We start from the raw sequence: 26,814 nt of genomic DNA, 5'->3' as shown, positions 1-26,814 counted from the left end.
GTTTTGTTTGTATGCACTGTGAACTAGTTAAGGTATAACACACACCATTTGACTTTGACATTTTGCCTTGTGATATCTCAACATCATGACTGTTTTACATTTTCCTTTTTTGCTGCTGCATTACGATATTCTCTGTACACTTTTTGCCTTTAAACACTGTCTGTGTTTTGAGATATTACGTTTTCTGTCATGTTATGTTGTATGCTTAATTGAGTCACCATTAACCAGTCACTATTTAATGGGTATATGATTTAAATGCAAGACATTAATCTTTGTTCATCAATTTCAGAAATAAATGATGCGTACAGGAAATGAATTAAACAGAAGTGGGAATTTCACCTATGGAATAAACGAAAGAAGATGCAATAAGCCAATGAGGACGAGTAAATGGATCAGAATTAACAAGCATTAACCAGAATATATTATACACATCGCAGAATAGCAGTCTTAACTAATTTTTTCTTTCAGAATACAAAGCGATTGATGCAAGCTGTCAGACAGAACTACACATTTTAGTTTTAAGTGATGAAATATGCTAGGGATTAGGAATAGTTGTGTGATGAATAATGAAATGAATTTTGCAGATGATAATGAATGCTGATAATGAACAATGATGAAGAATATGGTACTATGAATAATGAAGTTTTTGTTTACAGGTGATGATAATGATGGAGTTATGATGATATGAATAATGAAGTTTTTCTTTACAGATGAGGATAATGTTGAAGTTATGTATTTATGCTATGTAGTTATTTAAGTATTTGTTGCAGTTTACTTTGACAGCAGGTGTTATATTGCGTAGTAGGATGACTGAAGGTTTTGGAAAGGACAGCTATGGAACACATTTTTATACACATTTCACTACCTGTTAATTCGAAGTTCACTACTTTTCAGCATAGTCTGCGTTTCTTCTTTCAGCTCAATAATCCATTTTGTATTTTTCTTTCAGGAGAAGCTTTTTATGATACTTACTAAACTTGTTACCTATTATACCTGTTCTAGTACTTGCATTTTTTTTTTACCCACTTGTGTCTATCATTTATAAATGTGATAACCTTGCTACAGCTGACTCATGACGAATGACGTTACACAATCTTTTCATTTATAGGAACAACCTAGACGCAATTTTTTCTCTTATTTCTTCTTGCTTTCCCTTATAATTACCCAAAGCAATGCATTGCTAGCAGAAAAAACAAAATGTATTAACAGTCCCAGATAATGTCACTAGTTTATGATAATTCTGAATAACACTGATTAGCTCTGAATAGTATGTCACTTGAATAATGACTTCTTAATGATACCAAAACATAATTGCCACTATCTATTGTAATGAGAGTACTTATTATGCCCATGCTTATTAATGCTACTAATGTTTTATACTATTCAATACTTGCTGGCCACTGAGTGCCCATAATTAATGTAATTACTTATAATGCCCATGCTTATTAATGCTATGACTGTAATTAACTGATTTTTCTAATAATGATTTCTTAATGATATGAATAATACTGAATGATGAATAATGTTTTATACTATTCAATACTTGCTGGCCACTGAGTGCCCATAATTAATGTAATTACTTATTATGCCCATGATTATTAAGGCTATGACTGTAATTAACTGATTTTTCTAATAATGATTTCTTAATGATATGAAGAATACTGAATGATGAATAATGTTTTATACTATTCAATACTTGCTGGCCACTGAGTGCCCATAATTAATGTAACTTATAATGCCCATGCTTATTAATGCTACTAATGTTTTGTACTATTCAATACTTGCTGGCCACTGAGTGCCCATAATTAATGTAATTACTTATTATGCCCATGCTTATTAATGCTATGACTGTAATTAACTGATTTTTCTAATAATGATTTCTTAATGATATGAAGAATACTGAATGATGAATAATGTTTTATACTATTCAATACTTGCTGGCCACTGAGTGCCCATAATTAATGTAATTACTTATTATGCCCATGATTATTAAGGCTATGACTGTAATTAACTGATTTTTAATAATGATTTCTTAATGATATGAAGAATACTGAATGATGAATAATGTTTTATACTATTCAATACTTGCTGGCCACTGAGTGCCAATAATTAATGTAACTTAACGTTTTGTTAGTGTTTTCAATAATGACTTCCCATATTAATACTGAATGATGATAAATATTTTGTACTAATCGAAAGTTGCTAGGCCACTGAATGTTAATAGTTACTTGTAAATATGTCATTTGAATGAGGAAAAATGTTTTGTAATACTCAATACTTGATGGCGATTGATTACCACTCTTGTCTTTAAATTAATTAATGAACATTTTTCTGTAATACTACATTCATGGTACAGAAATGTTCAATGACTAGAGTATGGATACCGCAAACTACTTATGTAATCACTAATCAAGACTTGTGTGTTAGTTAATGTCCTTCACCTTCTGACCTAACTACCTGAAATTATTGTAACATCCATTTGTCTTGTCCATCCTCATTATCATGGAGCACTATATTTGGTTTTTGCACTAATTCTACGTTGGTGTGCCGCCTCTTAAAAGCGTGGTGTTGACACGACATGCTGTCCACCACTGTAGGCGAAGAAACTACTTATGTAATCACTAATCAAGACTTTGTTATGGAGCACTGTGTGCCGCCTCTTAAGAGCGTGGTGTTGACACGACATGCTGTCCACCACCGTAAGCGATGAAGACGTTATTCTGGTCCCACTGTTTGGTGTACCTGGTATACTGCCAAATGATAGTATGGAATACTACTACGACGTTTCACTGTCTTGATACGCTGATAAATACTTCTGGGAACGGAACTGCAGATTGTATCACTTAGTTGTGATTCTGTGGAAAGATATGGACTTTCAGTGCAGCTATGTGCAAACTAAAGTGCTACAACCATGATGCAATCCTTCCTTTCCTATCCTAATAGTGAAAATCATTTTTTTACTAACACCATTTATGTTCATGGCCTATACATTTTTTTTCTCGATTTGTTGAACTCTAGTGCGAGTACACTTGTGTCACTTGTCGACATGATTTTTGCCATTTGTTGTCAAAATACTAAAGACATTTTCGATTTGTTTTGAAGTGCAGTATGTGTGCACTCTTGTCATCTATATTGTATATACTTTTTGTGATTTGATGATTTTTTCTACTCTTGCGTTTATTTGTTATAAAAATGTTCAAAAGTTTTCAGTGCATATGCACTTATGTGAATATGTTTTCAACTGAACTACAGTGCCTATGCACTCTTCTCAATTTTCGATATGATTTGTGTTCATTCTGTATACCTTTTATGATTTATGTCATTTGTTACTCTTGTATATACATTTCGTCTTTTACTGATATGTTCTCCACTGCAGTGCATGTGCACTCATGATACTTGTCAACATGATGAAACTGCTAAAGAATTTTTCAGTGTGTGTACACTTTGTTATCTGTCAAATAATTTGTATATACATTTTTCCTGATTTGTTTTGTACTTATATTTTGTCTTGTCTGTAATGTTTTGTAATCGGTGCATGCGCACAACATTTAATTCATGTGATACATCTAAATATTTTGTAAATGTTAATTAATTAAAAGAAAAATTTGTTACGATGGCAAGTCCAAATGACTCACCATCGCTGCCAAATTTTTGCCCCCCCAGTGGAGGGTTATGAAACACGTATGTTGTGCGGCAGCGATGCTGAGACATTGTAGAATCTCTGACCAGAGCAGTTGCGCTCAACTCGCAGTAGCGAGCAGTCAGTCAGTCTGCAGTCAGTTAGTCTGCAGTCAGTCAGTCTGCAGTAGTCAGTCTGCAGTAGTCAGTCCTCAGTAATGCTTGGAGTCGGTTGCTAGCAGTAGCGGAGAGCAGTCGGCGGGCGTCGGCATCGCAATGGTCGAGATTCAGGACGAGGTATAATTTATTTAAATAAATAATCATGCAGCTTTGCGCTCATCAGATAATGTAACGAACAGTCATTGTAATTTAACTTTCAAAAATCGCCCCCAATAATAATTTTGATTTAAAAGCAATTTTAGAGACAATCATTCAAATTTCCTTCCATTTCCTTTTAACAAAGATTTTTAAAAGGTACTTCCAATGCTTTTCATGCAAGCGCGAGAGAACAATAAGAGCAGAATTTTGACATGCAGTTTCACTAAGGTAAGAAATTTATTCTCGTTTCGCACAGGGCAAACACCGACTTTTCGGTTGAATTGAGTTTAGGTTATCATTACAGTTTCATTATCATGGGATTAGCGTTCATTATTTAATGGGAACCTGTACTTGAGTCAGATAGCGAGCTTTCATTTAATTGTCTTTGCCATTAATATTCTTGTGGGAAGGTCACACTTAGCTGTGGCTCCATTACTAATAAATATAGTTATATTTTTTAGAATATGTTGTGGGGAGGTTACAATATGATCATTCCATTTCAAATCGCATACTCCCACATTATTTACAGAAGTAACTGCTACCAGTGTTTGTTCCGCTATTATATAATCATACAATAAAGGATCCTTCTTTCTATGTATTCGCAATACATTACATTTGTCTATGTTAAGGGTCAGTTGCCACTCCCTGCACCAAGTGCCTATCCGCTGCAGATCTTCCTGCATTTCGCTACAATTTTCTAATGCTCCAATCTCTCTGTATTCTACAGCATCATCCGCGAAAAGCCGCATGGAACTTCCGACACTATCTACTAGGTCATTTATATATATTGTGAAAAGAAGTGGTCCCATAACACTCCACTGTGGCACGACAGAGGTTACTTTAACGTCTGTAGACGTCTCTCAATTAAGAACAACATTCTGTGTTCTGTTTGCTAAAAACTCTTCAATCCAGCCACACAGCTGGTCTGATATTCCGTAGGCTCTTACTTTGTTTATGAGGCGACAGTGCGGAACTGTATCGAACGCCTTCAGGAAGTCAAGGAAAATAGCATCTACATGGGAGCCTGTATCTAATATTTTCTGGGTCTCATGAACAAATAACGCGAGTTGGGTCTCACACGATCGCTGTTTCCGGAATCCATGTTGATTCCTACAGAGTAGATTCTGGGTTTCCAAAAACGACATGATACGCGAGCAAAAAACATGTTCTAAAATTCTACAACAGATCGACGTCAGAGATATAGGTCTATAGTTTTGCGCATCTGCTCGACGACCCTTCTTGAAGACTGGGACTACCTATGCTCTTTTCCAATCATTTGGAACCTTCCGTTCCTCTAGAGACATGCGGTACACGGCTGTTGGAAGGGGGGGCAAGTTCTTTCGCGTACTCTGTGTAGAATCGAATTGGTATCCCGTCAGGTGCAGTGGACTTTCCTCTGTTGAGTGATTCCAGTTGCTTTTCTATTCCTTGGACACTTATTTCGATGTCAGCCAATTTTTCGTTTGTGCGAAGACTTAGAGAAGGAACTGCAGTGCGGTCTTCCTCTGTGAAACAGCTTTGGAAAAAGGTGTTTAGTATTTCAGCTTTACGCGTGTCATCCTCTGTTTCAATGCCATCATCATCCCGGAGTGTCTGGATATGCTGTTTCGAGCCACTTACTGATTTAACGTAAGACCAGAACTTCCTAGGATTTTCTGTAAAGTCGGTACATAGAATTTTACTTTTGAATTCACTGAACGCTTCACGCATAGCCCTCCTTACGCTAACTTTGACATCGTTTAGCTTCTGTTTGTCTGAGAGGTTTTGGCTGCCTTTACACTTGGAGTGAAGCTCTCTTTGCTTTCGCAGTAGTTTCCTAACTTTGTTGTTGAACCACGGTGGGTTTTTCCCGTCCCTCACAGTTTTACTCGACACGTACCTGTCTAAAACGTATTTTACGATTGCCTTGAACTTTTTCCATAAACGCTCAACATTGTCAGTGTCGGAACAGAAATTTTCGTTTTGATCTGTTGGGTAGTCTGAAATCTGCCTTCTATCGCTCTTGCTAAACAGATAACCCCTCCTCCCTTTTTTTATATTCCTATTAACTTCCACGTTCAGGGATGCTGCAACGGCCTTATGATCACTGATTCCCTGTTCTGCACTTACAGAGTCGAAAAGATCGGGTCTGTTTGTTATCAGTAGGTCCAAGATGTTATCTCCACGAGTCGGTTCTCTGTTTACTTGCTCGAGGTAATTTTCGGATAGTGCACTCAGTATAATGTCACTCGATGCTCTGTCCCTACCACCCGTCCTAAACATCTGAGTGTCCCAGTCTATATCTGGTAAATTGAAATCTCCACCTAAGACTATAACATGCTGAGAAAATTTATGTGAAATGTATTCCAAATTTTCTCTCAGTTGTTCTGCCACTAATGCTGCTGAGTCGGGAGGTCGGTAAAAGGAGCCAACTATTAACCTAGCTCGGTTGTTGAGTGTAACCTCCACCCATAATAATTCACAGGACCTATACACTTCTACTTCACTACAGGACAAACTACTACTAACAGCGACAAACACGCCACCACCGGTTGAATGCAATCTATCCTTTCTAAACACCGTCTGTGCCTTTGTAAAAATTTCGGCAGAATTTATCTCTGGCTTCAGCCAGCTTTCTGTACCTATAACAATTTCAGCTTCGGTGCTTTCTATCAGCGCTTGAAGTTCCGGTACTTTACCATTGCAGCTTCGACAGTTTACAATTACAATACCGATTGCTGCTTGGCCCCCGCATGTCCTAACTTTGCCCCGCACCCTTTGAGGCTGCTGCCCTTTCTGTACTTGCCCGACGCCATCTAACCTAAAAAACCGCCCAGTCCACGCCACACAACCCCTGCTACCCGTGTAGCCGCTTGCTGCGTGTAGTGGACTCCTGACCTATCCAGCGGAACCCGAAACGCCACCACCCTATGGCGCAAGTCGAGGAATCTGCAGCCCACATGGTCGCAGAACCGTCTCAGCCTCTGATTCAGACCCTCCACTCGGCTCTGTACCAAAGGTCCGCAGTCAGTCCTGTCGACGATGCTGCAGATGGTGAGATCTGCTTTCATCCCGCTAGCGAGACTGGCAGTCTTCACCACGTGGGTCACGTTGTCCATAAACAACCCTTTTCAATCTATAACAGCCATGTTCGTTAGGGTTCCTGTCTGGAGAATATGCTGGCCACTCTAAGCGAGCGATGTCGTTATCCTGAAGGAAGTCATTCACAAGATGTGCACGATGGAGGCGTGAATTGCCGTCCATGAAGACGAATGCCTCGCCATTATGCTGCCAATATGATTGCACTATTGGTCGGACGATGTCGTTCACGTATCGTACAGCCATTACGGCGCCTTCCATGACCACAAGCGGTGTACGTCGGCCCCACATAATGCCACCCAAAACAGCAGGGAACCTCCTCCTTGCTGCACTCGCTGGATAGTGTGTCGAAGGCCTTCAGCCTGACTGAGTTGCCTCCAAACACGTCTCCGACCATTGTCTCGTTGAAGGCATACGCGACACTCGTCGGTGAAGAGAACGTGATGCCAACTCTGAGCTGTCTATTCGGCATGTTGTTGGGCCCATCTGTATTTCACTGCATGGTGTCGTGGTTGCAAAGATGGACTTCGCCGTAGACGTCGGCAGTGAAGTTGCGCATCATGCAGCCTATTCCGAACAGTTTGAGTCGTAACACGACGTCCTGTGGCTGCACGAAAAGCATTATCCACATGGTGGCGTTGCTATCAGGGTTCCTCCGAGCCATAATCCGTAGGTAGCGGTCATCCACTGCAGTAGTAGCCCTTGGGCGACTTGAGCGAGGCATGTCATCGACAGTTCCTGTCTCTCTGTATCTCCTCCATGCCCAAACGTGACGCCAAGACACTTCCCTTGTTGAGAGCCCTTCCTGGCACAAAGCAACAATGCGGACGTGATCGAACCGCAGTATTGACCGTCTAGGCACGGTTGGACTTCAGACAACACGAGCCCTTGTACCTCCTTCCTGGTGGAATGACTGGAACTGATCGTCTGTCGGACCCTCTCCGTCTAATAGGCGCTGCTCATGCATGGTTGTTTACACCTTTGGACGGGTTTAGTGACATTTCTGAACAGTCAAAGGAACTGTGTCTGTGATACAATATCCACAGTCAACGTCTGTCTTCAGGAATTCTGGGAACCGGGGTGATGCAAAACTTTTTTTGATGTGTATATGTTGTTAAAAGTGATGGTGCTATAATGCTTCCGTGAGGAACGCCTGAAGTTACTTATATATCTCAAGACTTATCTCCGTTCAGAAACTATTCAGTCTAATCACCCAGATTGTCTGATATCTCTTCGGCTGATATTTCGAGCATGAGGGGGCAGTGCTGAGCTGTATCGAATGCCTCCCGGAAGTCAAGGAAAACGGCATCTACTGGGGCGCCAGTGTCTACTGCTTCCTGGGTCTCATGGACGAACTGAGTAATCTGAGTTACAAACGATCATTATCTTCGGAGCCCATATCCTTTCCTGCAGAGGTGACTTCCGGTCTCCAGAACTGTCATTATATACGATCATAATACATGTTAAAAAATTCTACTACACACCGACATCAGAGATACAGGCCTATAGTTTCGTGCGTCTGTTCCGCGACTCTTCTTGGAAATGCGAATGACGTGAGCTTTTTTCCAGTGATTAGGAACGCTTCCTTCTTCAAGAGACTTACGGTACACCCAGAATGGAACTGGTATTCGATCAGGTCCCTGACCTTTCCTGTGTTGAGCCATTTCAGTTGCTTTTCTACCCCCTGGTCATTTATTTCGATATGTAATTTGGCCATTCGTGTGACGATTTATAGGATGAAATAGAGTGTGATTTTCGTCTTTGAAATAGTTTTGGAAAAAGACGTTTAGTGTTTCGGCCTTTTCTGTGTTGTCCTCCGTTTCAATGCCACTATGGTCATGGAGTGTATGATGGCTTCGATGTGTTTACTGATTTAATATAAGACCAGACCTTCTTAGGATTTTCTGTCAAGTTAATAGATTGTTTACTTTAGTATTCGTTCAACGCCTCATGCGTAACCTTCGTTACGCTAATTGGCTTGGTTAATGACGATCTAAGACTGAGGAATTCCGGTATTTACAAAGTAACTAGCCATTGTCGGCAACGTATATTGTCCAGACAATGTGCAACGTTGACTTCGTATGTGTTGAGTTCCGTCGCCACGCTTGCTAACTACAACCTGAAAAAATGCAGTGGTGGAGCAATGTTTCACCGATGGAAAAATAATGATTTATAACGAGGCATAGAAAGTTGCTACTGTGTGTCGCTGTTAGGAATGGTACTAAAGGAATCAACTGAAATTAAACTGGTAGATAATATTATTTTGGTATAGACACAGGCATGAAAACGCCGCTAAACTACATTGTTGATGCAGGTACTTCATGGGTTGATGATGGTTCGATAACGGCCAGGGAACAGGACCCCATGAGAAGGAACCTCGGAATTAGATGCTAGGTGAAACGGAGTGATAGTCACAAGTTGGATACCATTGCAGACACAAAAGTCCTCAAATTCCCATGACACAAATTGCTGATCATTGTCAGATACCAGGATCCTGAGAGCCCCTTCAAAGTCGAAAGTCACTGACAAGATGTGAACTGTAGCAGTCGATGATATGGAGGACACCTTCACTATGTACAGGAAGTTGGACAATGCATCGATCACCAACAACCACATGCTGCCCAAAGAAGGGGCAGCAAAAAGGACATACACCCTGTCCCAAGGGTACACCGGGACAATGGACAATAATATAATACGGATTTTTGTCAATCTATGTATTTTTCTAGACAATAAAATGTCAGATTTTGGACACTTATTTTTTGATTTTTATAACCATTTTCTTAAGTGATAGAACCTATATTAGGTACCTAATTTAAGATTTTTAGAACCTAACAATCCGATGAGAAAGAAGGCCCACCACTGCAACTGGTGGCCGTTCTCTCTGGCAGCTGGGAACGAGGGCTAACTAGGGAAACCAGCGGCTTATGATCGGTGATGAGGAGGGACCTCGTCTTATACAGGAAGATGAGCAACTTTTTAAAAATTACTCCTTTTCCGTCTTTGAAAAAAGATATTGCGCAGCTAAAAGCGTCTGTGATGCATGAGCGACGGATTGTCCGGTGCTGTGCAGCTTCCGATGGGACCGGACGGCACTAATGAATGGCACAGTGGGATGTGTCACGATCCAGGGTTAAGGGTTTGCCAAGTGTAAGGGAAGCCAGACAGGAAGCAGAGCACAGGCGTTGCTTAAAGCATTGAGAAGCTCGTTCACAATCTGCAGACCAGACAAACTTGATGCCATTATATGAAGATGGTATCTGTTCCCGAGAGGACAGATACCATTGGTGACTGTGCAGCTTCTCTAGAATGAAATGATAATTAAATCGAAATCCTTACCTGCCGACAGGTGGTGTTGATATACATCAATGGGGACAGCTGAGAATGTGTACGCCGACCGGGCCTCGAACGCGGGATCTCCTGCTTACATGGCAGACGCTCTATCCATCTGAGCCACCGAGGGCACAGAGGATAGCTAAGGGTTTCGATTTAATAATCATTTCATTCTAGAGAAGCTGCACGGTCATCAATGATATCTGTCCTTCCGGGAACCGATACCATTTTCATATAGTTAAAGTTTACGCGGCCATTGACCTTGTTCTGTTCACGGTCGGGGCACACATATTGGGCTGTCCTAATTGATGTATGTTAGCAACACCTGTCGGAAGCTAAGGTTTCTATTCAGTTATCATTTCATGCCATTATGTTGATGCAGGTTGGGGGCAATCAGAAGTGCGTCGCTACCTAATGTAATATTATTGTAATATTCCGGCTGCGAGTACTTGCGATGATGCGCTACCATAATTGAGAAGACAACGCTCTTTGTTGTGAAAAAAGAGCAACTAAGCCGTTTGTAATTGTTGGAGATAATGAACGCCTATTCGACTTTTTTTTTTTTTGGGGGGGGGGGGGGTGTCAGATAAGTTTGCATATAGACGTAATTTGAAATGAAGCAGAGATACAACTTGCAATCGCAAATATCAAGAATAAAAAATACAGACAACCTTTAATAACAGATGTTAACAGCTGCTGCGGAAGATGGCCACAAAAACAAACGTATAAAAAATTTAATTTGTGAAAAGGAAGGTAAATATCGTCTACGAACTTTTATTCGACGTTGGATCACAGGACCTTCATAAAATGATTAGTGTGTTTAGCAATCCAGTGCAGAGTGATTTCTTCGCAAATTAACAACACTGGGCGAATCTGCCACTATCACGGTCCGAACGACGCGAAATATTTCGCCGTCAGGTTGTGAGTTAAAGACGTTCCCTAAGCGACCAGTTTGTTAGCAAGAAGGTATCGTACTGCCATTGTTGTTCAACCTTCTCAATCTGAAAGTGTTTCCAGAAAATCTTACGGCGACTGTGAGTACTTTAGCTGCCTCGAGAGACGGAGTCTTCATTGCGAGTTGTAGCAGTTTTCTCCGACTTTGGCTGGCGTTCCCCGAGAACAGGAGAAACGGAAACCTCCTACCGCCAACTCATCCTGTACCTAACTCGTTCTCTCCTTGCAGCAGCCACGAAGAAAACATATTTTATCAATAGCCTAATTTTTTCACAGATTTTTATGTTAGATAGGTAAAAAATTTTAAAATGTATGCATCTAGGCAAAAAATCAAAAGAGAGTGTAAGATCTGTACCTGTCTAATCTGTGTCAAAGTCAAAAGTCAAGTTAATTAATTTTTCCTTATGACGCAGCAGTTCATTATACTAAGCACATGAGCCAAAAAAATGCACTCTCGGAAAGAAAAAGAAAACACTTCTCCAGTTTTCAATGACGGCCATTCTCCAGGCGGCGTCGTAAAAACATCTGAACGTATCGTAAATGCTCCTCCAGAGTACCATCCATGGCGCAGGTAGTTGATGCAACAGGGAATGACATGAATCAACTGCTCAAAATACCATTGGTAAATTCATGGAGCAGACGAGATTCCAAAAGGCAAGCGATTAAACTGGTGCACCCACAGAAAGTGTTGAGGGCCAGAAACGTCCGAGAAACTGTTTTCAGCGCCAACTGTAGGTAAGTATCGCGCAAGTCATTTCTGGGAACAAGAACCTCGCCAACAACTCTGGCTGATGTGGAATGGAATACGAATCTGCGAGACATTGTGCTTTGATTGTCTGTTTGAAATCGCCGCAAAGGCGCACAGCGCTATCGGGCTTCTGAATCACGAACTATGCGTTGGCCCACTGACTCGACATAACTGGAGAAACGACGCCATGATCTTGTCACGCTGCAAGTCAGCCTTTTTCTTGCCGCGCGTGGCAAAGGGAATGGTCTTGGGATGACAAAACTGGGATAACGTCGATGGCTTTTCACCTGTGACCTGTGGTGCACTATCCATGGAATAGGCAATGTAACATCTCTTACCTGTCGAAGTCCAACCAAATGAAATAGTTTTCCGCAGTAACGCTAAATTGCAAGTACTTACTGACGAAACACTGGAGAGCCTATTGGTCCACTACCGATGCTGAGAATTCGTTGAAGCTTGTATTGAAACAAAAAACTAAGGAGTATAGCAACAGTCTCATGTTTCGTCACTGGAATAGCAAATAAGTTTCCAACATTAGAAATAAAGCTCAATCACTAATTTCAGAAAAATCTACTATTACTCTTACAATCTTCGTCAAAGTGTAGTTTTTACATTGTGTACTTATTTCAGCTGTGTCGGTTGCCTAGACTGAAGCTGTGGGCAAGAGGAGCGGAAACTTTCCCGGGGGAAAATTGGATATTTGTGGTAAGTTCCTATGGGACCAAACTGCTGAGGTCATCGGTCCCTAGGCTTACACACTACTTAATCTAACTTAAACTAATTTAAGCTAAGAATGACACACACACCCATGCCCGATGGAGGACTCGAACCTCCCACGAGGGGAGGCGCGCGAACCGCGGCAAGGCCCCTAGACCGCGCAGCTACCCTGCGCGGCAAACTTTCTCGCGATCGCCACCTTGCGTCAGTAATTACTCACCGAGGAAGCGTCGCATTTGTTGTCTCTGGTGCTGAAGAGTACCCAGCCGACGGCCATGCCAGTGACGTACGGCACGATTCTCGAGTACGTCGGCAGGTAAATCATTGACATGTACCGCACGAACTCGTCCTCACTGCAACATATTGACACCAGCACAATAACTGCTGTTCTTAAGATTTATAACCGTGATCAGCAGAAGTTTTAGTAACTAATACTTCGCACAGAAGGCTATGACTCTGTAGCCAAGTGGTCAAACTGACAAGTCGGCTGCCAAACATAAAAACTTGTAAATCGTCAATCTGGCCGATAAAGGCTGAAGAAACGCAAATTCCACTATGCTTTCATGCGTAGTTCTATGTACACTATTGCCTGGTTGGTTGGTTGGGGGGGGGGGGTGGGGGGGGAGGATGGAAGGGACACTGTTGTCTGTGTCAGCATGACATGGTCAATAGCGCTTGGTTCAATGACGGACCTCTGACCGTCAACCCTGCCATAAATGAGGTATATTTTTGATCATAGAATCTTGTGAGCCACGTAATATTTCGTTTCAAAATGCTTCACAGATCGACATTTGGATCCCTCTATTTACAACTTTTTCAGGACTGACTGCATTGTTGTCGCTCAATGGCCGAACATTTTTATTTCATTTATTTATTTACTGGTTGAGTACCTAGCGTTTCGTATGTATCTATTTATTCAAAATGTATTAGTCCACCTGCTGCTACCTCCACACTTTGTCCACCCCATTAAAGCCATCTCCACTCTGTCTCCTCTCACCCTTCTATTTTCTCCTCCCCCTCTCTCTCTCTGTGTCTCCACCTTCCCTTCCCACTATCTGCCTCCCCTCTCCCTCTCTGTCCATCTTATCCTCTTCCTTTGTCCATTTCCCTCCCCCTCTCTCTATCGGTCTCCTCCTCCCTCATATGTACCTATCTCTTCCTTCCCCCATTCTCTCTCCACAATATCGCTCCCACCACAATAGGAAATTGCTGGTTATTACTACCACAGTATTTCTTTCCAGGTATTTGTTAAGATGTGTATCAAGATTGGCTGAAATCGATCCACGGGTTTACGAGTATTTTATCGATGGCTTTGCCCACATATGCACATGTCACATATATTTCACACATATTTAACGTATTTCACACATATTTGTGCACATATTTCATTTGTATGTCTAGCGAATTTCGCCATGCAGTTGCATTGATACACATCTCAGTGTTCATGACGTCGATCTGCTGAACTACGTGTTGTGCAATGAATAATATAATATTGCTGTGCGTTAAGTGCTATATGATTATGTCGCGAATACAATTACTAGAAAAGAAGTAATAAATTAAAACGTCATACCTGATGTGGCAGCTCTACTGCCTAAATAGCGAAAGTGTAGCACGCGCGAAACTTCTTTTCTGTCATCTTTTGGTGGGGGTTGTCAGCGAGAAAAAGTTTCGCAAAGGTTTGAAGTTAGGTATAAAACTTGTGTCAAGTCACTATGTGCTCTCATTCTCAAATACTGGATGAGTAAAGTCTGGGTAGTAGCGCTTCGTGGGCAACACTTTTGTGTCACCCCCCACCCCGCGCTGCACCTTTGGTAGATTGGTGGTTGTAACCTCCACAGCAGCGATTATTTCCAGACAGTAAGCGATATATGTGTCAAGTTTGATTGAAATCGATCCAGTGGTTTAGACAGAAACGTTGAACATACGTACATATAAACCCGAGCTAATAACGAGCATCACAACGGATACACTGATTAGTGACAAGACGGTTGTCGTAGCGAGACTGAATATTGTAACTCTCAAATCGTCTAAAAACAAACGAAAAACACACCTATTCAAAAAAGCAGACAAAAATTCGCTTCAAGTTTTCCTGAGAGACAGTTTCCGCTTCTTCCAAATTAACAATGCACCGGTAAGTGTAGACCAGATGGGCCATGAATTCAGAGAAATAGTGTCGACAGCAGTTGAAAGATTTATAATAAATAAATTAACAAACGACGGCGCTGATCCACCTTGGTACATAAAAACGTTCAGAACACTGTTTCAGCAAAAACGAAAAAATAATGCCAAATTTAAACAAAAGCAAAATCTCCAAAATTGGCGATCTTTTATAGAAGTTTGAAATTTAGTGCGGACTTCAATGCGAAATCCTTATAATACATTTCATAACGAAAATTTGTCACGAAATCTGGCAGACAATCGAAAGCGACTCTGATCGCATTCAAAGTATGCCAGCGACCAGACACAATCGATACCTTCCCTGCGCGATAGAAATGGAAATACTATCGACGACAGCGCTGATCAAGTAGAGTTACTAAACACGTCTTCCGAAATTCCTTCAGCAAAGAAGACGAAGTAAATATTCCAGCTCGGAGTAATGAAGCAACTTAAATCACTTAATAAAAGCATGTCTTCCGGTTCATACTGTATACAAATTAGGTTCCTTTCAGATATACTGATGCAACAGCTCTGTGCGTAACAATCATATACTCGTACAACCGCTCGCTCGACGAAAGATCCGTACCCGAAGACTGGAAAGTTGCACAGGTCACACCAATATTCAAGACAGGTAGTAGGAGTAATCCTAAATTACAGGCCCATATCATTAACGTCGATTTGCAGCAGAAGTTTGAGACATATATTGTGTTCGAACATTATGAATTACCTCGGAGAGAACGGTCTATTGACACACAGACAACACGGGTTTTAAAACGTCGCCGCACACAGACAACACGGATTTAGGAAACTCCGTGATTATGAAACGCAGCTAGCTCATTACTTACACCAAGTGTTGAGTGCTGTTGTCGACTGATTTCAAATTGATTCCGTAATTATAGTTTTCTACAAGACTTTTTACAATCTACCTCACGAGCGGCTTGTAATCAGAGTGTGTGCTTGTGGAATATCGTTTCAGTTATGCGACTGGATCCGTGATTTCCTGTCAGAGAGACCATGGTTCACAGTAACTAATTCGTAATAATTAACGGAAAGTCATCGAGTAAAACAGATGCTATTTCTGGCATTCCCCAAGGGAGTGTTACAGGCCCTCTGCTGTTCCTTATCTATATAAATAGTTTAGGAGATAACCTGAGCAGCAGTGTTAGGTTGTTCGCAGATGATGCTGTCGTTTATCGTTTAGTTAAGTCATCATAAGACCAAAACCAATTGCAAAACTCTGTAAGTAAGATGTCTGTGTGGTGCGAAAACTGTCAATTGACTCTAAATAATGAAAAGTGTGAGGTCGTCCACATGAATGCTAAAAGAAATCCGTTAAACTTCGGTTACACGATAATTCGAGAAATTATCCAGAAATAGGGGAGAGAGTGTGACTGACATGATACAGAACTTGGGATGGACGTAATTAAAACGAACGGTTTTCGTTGCGGTGGAATCTTCTCACTAAATTTCTATCACCTAATTTCGCTTCCCAATGCGAAAACATTTTGTTTACCGCCGACGTACATAGGGAGACACGATCATCGTAATGAAATAAGGGAAATCAGAGCTCGCACGGAAAGATGTAGATGTTCGTTTCTTACGTGCTCTGTTCAAGATTGGAATAATAGAGAATTACTGTCAAGGTGGTTCAATGAACCCTCTGCCAGGCACTTAAGTCTGATTTGCAGGGTATCCATATAGATGTAGATGCAGATGTAGATACACTGCCAAAAAATTAGTACATCTTTTTTAGAGGTTTTCAATTCAATCAAGATTTATTATTGCAACAGTGCATGTGGAGTACATGAAATGATTACATTTATAGATCAATAGCACAAGTGGTTCTGAGGTACCAGGCATCGACCCATACTGAAGTATCCAAATCAGTACGTGATGTAGCCCTGACTGGCATCCAGTCGATCGTACAGATGGCGAATACTGTCCTGGGGTACGTTACGCCACGCCTGCTCGACCTGTTCACGTAGTTCTGTACGAGTTGTTGATCGACGAGTCGTACGAGTCAATTCTCGTCCCATCATATCCCACACGCGCTCGATTGGAGACAAGTCCGAAGACAATGCTGGCCAAGAAGTTGCTGCACGTTTTGTAGAGCACTAGAGCTCGTTGATTTGAGGGGCAGTATGTGGGCGATCCTGTATCCTGTTGAAACAACACGTCACCTTCCTGTTGCAATAACGGGAAAAAAAAATGGTTCAAATGGCTCTGAGCACTATGGGACTCAACTGCTGAGGTCATAAGTCCCCTAGAACTTAGAACTACTTAAACCTAACTAACCTAAGGACAACACACATATCCATGCCCGAGGCAAGATTCGAACCTGCGACCGTGGCGGTCGCGCGGTTCCAGACTTTAGCGCCAGAACCGCTCGGCCACCAGCGGCCGGCAACAATAACGGAAAAAGAACGGGTCTGACAACATTCTGCACGTACCGAGAGCTGGATGGCGTCCCCTCCAGAAATACCAATGGTGAACGAGAGTTATAGCTTATTGCACTGCAGACCATGAGACCTGAGGTGGGGCCATTGTGATGAACAAAATACAAAATAAAGAACACATAACAGGAAGAACATTGCAATGTACACACACAAACGGAAAATTAGAACACTCACTAGCGAAAATAGCCAGAATGAAAAACACGACAAAGTGCAACACACACACCACTACAAATATTACTCTAATAAACCTCACAGATACAGAATTAATAGAGAAAGAAACACAGCTATGAGAGACAGGTCTGAAACGCACATCAGTACAAAGACAGAAAACCACTACATAGAGAATCTGATTGTAGAAACAGAAAGCATCTTGATAGAGGAAGAGAAACAAGAAAATAGCACTGTAAGTATTGGGGTAGCACGAGAACTAGTGAAGAAAGAAATAAACGACATAATTATCATGTTAAAGCAAGATACTTTCAAACAGATAGCAACATCAGTAATAAATTATAAGAAAAACTACACTCTAACAAGATCAGAGTCACAAGAGCTAATAAAAGGAACAGCACTGTACTGATCAATGAAGAACGATATATATATAAAAGAAACAAAAATTTCATCTCCTCTAAGAATATCACAAAACTGATATCTAATCCACAGCACAGTCCAGATATACATAAAAAGCAATATCAAAGACATCAGACACATACACATAACCAAATCTAACATATCACACAGTTGTTGTTGTTGTGGTCCTCAGTCCTCAGACTGGTTTGATGCAGCTCTCCATGCTACTCTATCCTGTACAAGCTTCTTCATCTCCCAGTACCTACTGCAACCTACATCCTTCTGAATCTGCTTAGTGTATTGATCTCTTGGTCTCCCTCTACGATTTTTACCCTCCACGCTGCCCTCCAATGCTAAATTTGTGATCCCTTGATGCCTCAAAACATTTCCTACCAACCGATCCCTTCTTCTAGTCAAGTTGTGCCACAACTTCTCTTCTCCCCAATCCTATTCAATACCTCCTCATTAGTTACGTGATGTACCCACCTTATCTTCAGCATTCTTCTGTAGCACCACATTTCGAAAGCTTCTATTCTCTTCTTGTCCAAACTGTTTATCGTCCATGTTTCACTTCCATACATGGCTACACTCCATACAAATACTTTCAGAAACGGCTTCCTGACACTTAAATCTATACTCGATGTTAACAAACTTCTCTTCTTCAGAAACGCTTTCCTTGCCATTGCCAGTCTACATTTTATATCCTCTCTACTTCGACCATCATCAGTTATTTTACTCCCTAAATAGCAAAACTCCTTTACTACTTTAAGTGTCTCATTTCTTAATCTAATCCCCTCAGCATCACCCGATTTAATTTGACTACATTCCATTATACTCGTTTTGCTTTTGTTGATGTTCATCTTATATCCTCCTTTCAAGACACTGTCAATTCCGTTCAACTGCTCTTCCAAGTCCTTTGCTGTCTCTGACAGAATTACAATGTCACTGGCGAACCTCAAAGTTTTTACTTCTTCTCCATGAATTTTAATACCTACTCCGAATGTTTCTTTTGTTTCCTTTACTGCTTGCTCAATATACAGATTGAATAACATCGGGGAGAGGCTACAACCCTGTCTCACTCCTTTCCCAACCACTGCTTCCCTTTCATGCCCCTCGACTCTTATAACTGCCATCTGGTTTCTGTACAAATTGTAAATAGCCTTTCGCTCCTTGTATTTTACCCCTGCCACCTTCAGAATTTGAAAGAGAGTATTCCAGTTAACGTTGTCAAAAGCTTTCTCTAAGTCTACAAATGCTAGAAACGTAGGTTTGCCTTTTCTTAATCTTTCTTCTAAGATAAGTCGTAAGGTTAGTATTGCCTCACGTGTTCCAACATTTCTACGGAATCCAAACTGATCTTCCCCGAGGTCCGCTTCTAACAGTTTTTCCATTCGTCTGTAAGGAATTCGCGTTATTATTTCGCAGCTGTGACTTATTAAACTGATAGTTCGGTAATTTTCACATCTGTCAACACCTGCTTTCTTTGGGATTGGAATTATTATATTCTTCTTGAAGTCTGTGGGTATTTCGCCTGTCTCATACATCTTGCTCACCAGATGGTAGAGTTTTGTCATGACTGGCTCTCCCAATGCCATCAGTAGTTCCAATGGAATGTTGTCTACTCCCGGGGCCTTGTTTCGACTCAGGTCTTTCAGTGCTTTGTCAAACTCTTCACGCAGTATCTTATCTCACATTTCATCTTCATCTACATCCTCTTCCGTTTCCATAATATTGTCCTCAAGACATCGCCCTTGTATAAACCCTCTATATACTCCTTCCACCTTTCTGCCTTCCCTTCTTTGCTTAGAACTGGGTTGCCATCTGAGCTCTTGATATTCATACAAGTGGTTCTCTTCTCTCCAAAGGTCTCTTTAATTTTCCTGTAGGCAGTATCTATCTTACCGCTAGTGAGACAAGCCTCCACATCCTTACATTTGTCCTCTAGCCGTCCCTGCTTAGCCATTTTGCACTTCCTGTCGATCTCAATTTTGAGACGTTTGTATTCCTTTTTGCCTGCTTTATTTACTGCATTTTTATATTTTCTCCTTTCATCAATTAAATTCAATATTTCTTCTGTCACCCAAGGATTTCTATTAGCCCTCGTCTTTTTACCTACTTGATCCTCTGCTGCCTTCACTACTTCATCCCTCAGAGCTACCCATTCTTGTTCTACTGTATTTCTTTCCCCCATTCCTGTCAATTGTTCCCTTATGCTCTCCCTGAAACTCTCTACAACCTCTGGTTCTTTCAGTTTATCCAGGTCCCATCTCCTTAAATTCCCACCTTTTTGCAGTTTCTTCAGTTTCAATCTGCAGTTCATAACCAATAGATTAGGGTCAGAATCCACATCTGCACCTGGAAATGTCTTACAATTTAAAACCTGGTTCCTAAATCTCTGTCTTACCATTATATAATCTGTCTGATACCTTTTAGTATCTCCAGGATTCTTCCATGTATACAACCTTCTTTTATGATTCTTGAACCAAGTGTTAGCTATGATTAAGTTATGCTCTGTGCAAAATTCTACAAGGCGGCTTCCTCTTTCATTTCTTCCCCCCAATCCATATTTACCTACTGTTTCCTTCTCTCCCTTTTCCTACTGACGAATTCCAGTCACCCATGACTATTAAATTTTCGTCTCCCTTCACTACCTGAATAATTTCTTTTATCTCGTCATATATTTCATCAATTTCTTCATCATCTGCAGAGCTAGTTGGCATATAAACTTGTACTACTGTAGTAGGCATGGGCTTTGTGTCTATCTTGGCCACAATAATGCGTTCACTATGCTGTTTGTAGTAGTTAACCCGCACTCCTATTTTTTTATTCATTATTAAACCTACTCCTGCATTACCCCTATTTGATTTTGTATTTATAGCCCTGTATTCACCTGACCAAAAGTCTTGTTCCCCCTGCCACCGAACTTCACTAATTCCCACTATATCTAACTTTAACCTATCCATTTCCCTTTTTAAATTTTCTAACCTACCTGCCCGATTAAGGGATTTGACATTCCACTCTCCGATCCGTAGAATGCCAGTTTTCTTTCTCCTGATAACGACGTCCTCTTGAGTAGTCCCCGCCCGGAGATCCGAATGGCGTTCCAGTAATATTACCAATATCAGGAACACATTAGTAAAAAAAAAATGGCTATGAGCACTGTGGGACTCAACATCTATGGTCATCAGTCCCCTAGAACTTAGAACTACTTAAACCTAACTAACCTAAGGACATCACACAACACACAGTCATCACGAGGCAGAGAAAATCCCTGACCCCGCCGGGAATCGAACGCGGGAACCCGGGCGCGGGAAGCGAGAACGCTACCGCACGACCACGAGCTGCGGACATTAGTAAACATATTCATCAAAATCACAGAAATCACAATTTTCAATACAGTCAACACAAAGAAAGGATACAAAAATGGTTACTTGTACAGATATGTGGATTACATAATCTGTGTGGTAGATAATCAACAGAGAAAATAGATAAACTTGATACAGATGTAAACAGTATACTCACCATAGAAAAAGAAACACAAAAGCTTTGTTTTTTTATTTCTTGGTCATAATAATAAAGGGAGATAGCAATATGCACAAATTTGAACTCTTCAAAAAGCCAACAGCCAAAGACACAATTACACACGCTACATCCTACCACCCGTAGACTCAAAAATTAGCGTTTGTATGACAAGTTACACGGACTAAATAATTTCCCACTCAGAAAAGAAAACTGTGAAAAACAACTACAAACAATACAACTCGCAGCCACAAACAATGGCGATAATGTGCGTACAGAACAAGAATTCAACCAAAAAATCAAAACGCAGCTAAAGAAGAATGAAAACAAGCAGAGAACACAAACACCACACAACCACACAGAAACACAAAACAGTAGCACTCCTGATGTGACTGACAGAAAGAAATGGTACACTTTAATATACAAACACAAATCAACACACAGGATAGCAGATATACTAAAACAAGGGTCACACATTGCTTACAGACTAAGAAACACACTCCAGTCACATTTACCGATAGATAAACCAGGTAAATACCAAGGAGCGGGTGTATGGCATTTAGAATGGCAAGAATATGGATCAGTATATCTGGCGATGACAAGCAGGAATTTCAAAACATATAAGAAGCTGGATATACGAAAATAGCATCCTGCCTTTGCTGAACACTTGGTAAAACGTGGAACAAGACATGAAAATTATTAGAGTGAACAATTAAAAAAACTGACATTACAGGAAAACTTTCATATACAAAGAGCCCCTGGCAATGAAAAAGAAAGTAATTAATGACCATATTAATATAAGCAATAACTCCCTGATCACGTTAGAAACAAAAACATTGAAAAACGGAAACGTGAAACATAACCAGAATAAATAATTTTTTGAATCTTCGTGTCACCCCCCCGTCCCTCTTTCTCTTTCTCTCTCTCCCACACACACACACACACACACACATACACACACACACACACACAAATACACGAAACAAATCAAGAATTTCAAATCACACACACAACACAATCAAAAGACAAAAGATAAACACACAGCGACAGTTGGTCACATAACACGCTGTAAATAAACTTGTGTTGACTACACAGCGGAAAGTGTAAGTGAGTTATTGTAATAAATGTGATAAGAAAATGTCAGAAATCGGCCAGTTAGAGAATAGAGACCGAATGAACACGTACCCAGGACAACAACATTGGATTACCAACATTGGAAATCGTAAATAACATCAAACGATAACTTGACGTAACGAATCTAGTGCAAAAGATGTTATTTCAAACCTGAAAAACAAGAGAAAAAAATGAGCAAACCTAAAACAGTAACATATTTATATGCACCATATAAGCATTTATTATAAAGACAAACAAGTATTACAGACCACTGAAAAGTTACATAAATAAAAGAACGCATATGGCAAAAAACGAAAGGGCTTTCGTTTAGTGGTAAATACAGAACATATGTCCATGAAGTATATTACAACTGTTAATTGTAGGATTACGTTTCCATTCATTTCTGATTATCTGATTGAATAAATCAACAATTTTCCAACACAGTCCTCCGATGTCATACAAATCAATTTCAGATATTAGAGTAAAACCCTTTTTATTAATTAGTTATTTATTTTTCACATTTAATGTATCCGAGTATTTTATTAATTCGCAGTTCTAGCCAATGCTGCCCGCTGACTGCAAGGCCACAAGTAAAAAATCATTATCAACAGCGAGCTTAGTTGCTGGACATGAAAGCAGTCACGTGTGGCTAAACGAGGGACATCATTGATCCATCCTTTGTAACTAAAGCCCTATACAGCAGAATTACTGGTCTATTTTGATTCGCCAATCTAGCTAGTCAAAAGGAATTATGAAGGACCAGTAAAGTTACACAGTATTTTCTGCCCAGGTGAGATCCTCATGTAATGTTACATCTAAATTCTTCATTTTTTTCTGATGTGGCACTGGAATACCATCGAGTAGAATGGGAGAAATTTTTTCGAAAAATTATGAACTTATTCATTTTTGACGGGATACTATGATTGCCGGTGACTTTTAGTTAAGTCCCAGTTTTTGTGCCCATGTCACCAATGAAGACAGATCTTGCATCAGCATAATCACATATCTTTAGGACTAGCACTTAAGTGCAGCTGAAGATCGGCCTAGGACCGTCGTCTATGCCACTCATGAGGAAACATATTTTCAAGACGAGTTTTCGCTTTCACAGGAAATACGTTGCTGTCTGTTTTCTCAAACAGCATTCAAATCTTTCCAGTGCACAATCTGAAAACTTTAGCTGTCACATTTTTTGAGCAGTATGTCGAAGTTGACAATATCAAAAGGTATGCTGAAATACAGTGTTGTAAAGACGATGGCCTGGAGGTTGACCATGGCCTATTTTAGGTCATCAGATACTTTAATTAATGCAGTGTTTGTGCTACAGTGTATTCCAGGGCTTTGGATGCAGCAGATAATATGCTGATTGGTTATCACAAAGCGATTGCGAGCCTCGCTCTTCGGGATAGGTGGTACAAAGCTTCTGTTCCATGGAGTGGGATATGTTCCATTCACAAGAGCAAAAATTAAATAGTTTGTGAAGATAGGCTATTGGCTGTTGGTAACATTCTTGATCATGTCTATGAGGGTACACTTGTTCCCTATTATTCCAGAAAAGATTAGCGATATTGCTTTTCTCGTTGTATTTATTGCTACATGTTTAGGTGGAAAGCGACATGATTAGTTATGTAGTCTGGGGATTCTTGCGAACGATAGTTCTTCACACCATGGCGGTAAATTGGTACGACGGAAAAAATCGTCCAGTTCGTCAGCTGAGACCTGAAAAGCGGTTTCTGATTTTACCTATCTGACACTCAAGCTGCAGGGATGATTATTCCACAGTGTTGTTGATATAGTATCGTTGCACACAGAGAAACAAGGGCGTCTGATTTTGTCCTGCAAACGGATTGCTTACTCTGTTTTGAAACTTTCTGTATTCTTAGTTAGTCTAAATTTCTGATTTTGCTTGAAACGTCTGTGAGCAGCGTCCCAATTGTTCATCAGTACACTAATATATATATTGTAAGCAGGCTGTTTAGATTGTGATGTTAGTAACGCCATGTAGCACTTTATATGATAGTCAATGACTGTGCTGTGTGAAGACTGTGGCTGGTTTGCATTGTTGGAATATTTGCTATTGTAGTGTTGGGCAGTTGGATTTGAACAGCGCATAGCGTTGCGCAGTTGAAGGTGAGCCGCCAGCAGTAATGGATGTGGGGAGAGAGATGGCGGAGTTTTGAGAGCGGATGATCTGGCCATGTGTCCATCAGAGAGAGTAAATTTGTAAGACTGCATGTCATGAACTGATGACTTTTGAACACTATTAAGGTAAATACATTGTTTGTTCTCTATCAAAATCTTTCATTTGCTAACTATACCTATCAGTAGTTAGTGCCTTCAGTAGTTAGAATCCTTTATCTAGCTGGCAGTATTGGCGCTCGCTGTATTGCAGTAGTTCGAGTAACGAAGATTTTTGTGAGGTAAGTGATTGATAAAAGGTATAGGTTATTGTTAGTCAGCGCCATTTTTTTTAGGGATTATTGAAAGTCAGATTGCGTTGCGCTAAAAATATTGTGTGTCAGTTTAGTGTTGATCAGAATAAGTAAAGAGAGAAATGTCTGAGTACGTTCGGTTCTGCTCAGCTGTTTGAAAATCAAATAATGTAAGAGGTTTTCCAGCACTGTCATTTTTAAATTTTTCTAAGAGGACGTTTCATATGTCGACCCTTAGCCGAGGATACCTCAGTGGATCCTTCTGATTTTTTTTCTTGTAGTTTCAGTAATTACTGTAGTTATTGTTTATTGTTAGCGCGTAATTGTAGATAGAATTTTCTTTGTAGTTGTAGTTTTTCATTGTTGTAATGTAAAACAGTTGTGGCATGCATGTAGATTTTCACCAAGTATTTCGCACACGCGCTTCCAATTAATTGGATATTATTTTCAGTATTATTTTAATGTGTTTTCTCTTTTTGCTCTTCAAATTGTGCTTTTCTGTGTTATCGTGTGAAATATTGTGGCAATTATGGCGTGTGAAAAACGTAATACTAGGCTCCAAAGTAAACTGAGAAAGTACAGTGAAGACGAGAGCAGTGTGTTAGCGCCACCGTGTAATGAATTAACTAATGTTGAACATAGTAATTTGGTAATTGTCCATAGGGAAATGGACCAGGCAATAAATAATCGTGTAGACAGTGAAACAGCTAGTGAACAGGGTAGTATTGTCGATCGATCGGTCGGCAACAGCTCGTCCCAGGAACTCGAAATGATAGGACAGAATCTAGCAAATACCGTAGATTCAGGTTTTACATCCTCACCTTTTTCTCAAGACACATTTTCTGATTTTCAAAATGTGAATGTTGCCAGTGCAAATGCACTGCCAAAAAGCATAAAGGAACAGATTCCAGACACTAATACATTATTATTGCAATTAATGCAACAAATGAAACAAAATCAGAAACAAACAAAGCAACAAAATAAAAAACAGTCACAGCAACAAATGGAACAAAATCAGAAATAAATTAAGGAAACACTTCAACAAACACTTGAAGATTTAACTACTGAGTTACATAACATCGAATCGAAATGTCAAAAAGTCTGTAATGACGTAAAAACACAAATTTGTGAGCATTTTCAATCTAATTTTTCGCGGCATGAAAATGCATTACAGAATCACTAAGCAGCCATAAAAGAACTGCAAACTATTGTTCATCATAATCACGAGACCTTGCGGGCTAAAATTGACTCAGTTGCATCTACCGATTCGGTTACGCAACTTGCAAAAACTCAGGAAAACTTAAAGGACACAGTAGATAGTCTGAAAATTGGTTCAGAAAGACACATGGAGGAAATTAGTTCATTATCAGAGAAAGTAATCGAACTTTCGGATCAGCTAAATAAATTATCTACGAAGGTAGATGATAATCTGAATGACACAAGACCGGTAGTTTTAATGGCACAGAAGAGTACAAACAAATTAGGAAATTCAAACAAAACCAGAATCAAATTAATACGCAACACAAAAGAGAAATCCGGGAAGTACCACATCAGTTGGCACAAGTAATACAAGAATTACTTATTTCAGAGGAGACTCGCGCTCCAACGAGGGAAGAGGGACTTAGAAACACTGAAAAGCCACAAAATAGTAACACAGGGCATTTGGGAAATTATGAAAGAAATTGGCAAGGTGCACCGAATTTTTAGATGGAACCGCCGACACGACGTAACAGTGACCGATATGCTACTCGCTGACACGATGATTTTGACTATAAGCTGTTCATTACTACACGAAAATTCAAAACATTTA

At 40.3% G+C, this 26,814-nt stretch overlaps 1 protein-coding gene across 1 annotated transcript in view; it reads right to left on the bottom strand.

Moving 5' to 3' along the window:
- Nucleotides 1–26,814, bottom strand: part of LOC126199556 (nose resistant to fluoxetine protein 6-like) — a 296,567-nt gene that overhangs the window by 43,403 nt on the left and 226,350 nt on the right. The window contains exon 8 of the mRNA XM_049936478.1: nt 12,984–13,116. Coding sequence (XP_049792435.1) covers nt 12,984–13,116 — 133 coding nt within the window. The remainder of the gene's footprint in view (nt 1–12,983; nt 13,117–26,814) is intronic.

Source organism: Schistocerca nitens, chromosome 8 (assembly GCF_023898315.1).
Source record: "Schistocerca nitens isolate TAMUIC-IGC-003100 chromosome 8, iqSchNite1.1, whole genome shotgun sequence".
NCBI classification, from domain to species: domain Eukaryota; kingdom Metazoa; phylum Arthropoda; class Insecta; order Orthoptera; family Acrididae; genus Schistocerca; species Schistocerca nitens.
Note: the sequence above shows the minus strand (reverse complement) of the source record. Positions and strands in the feature narration are given on the sequence as shown.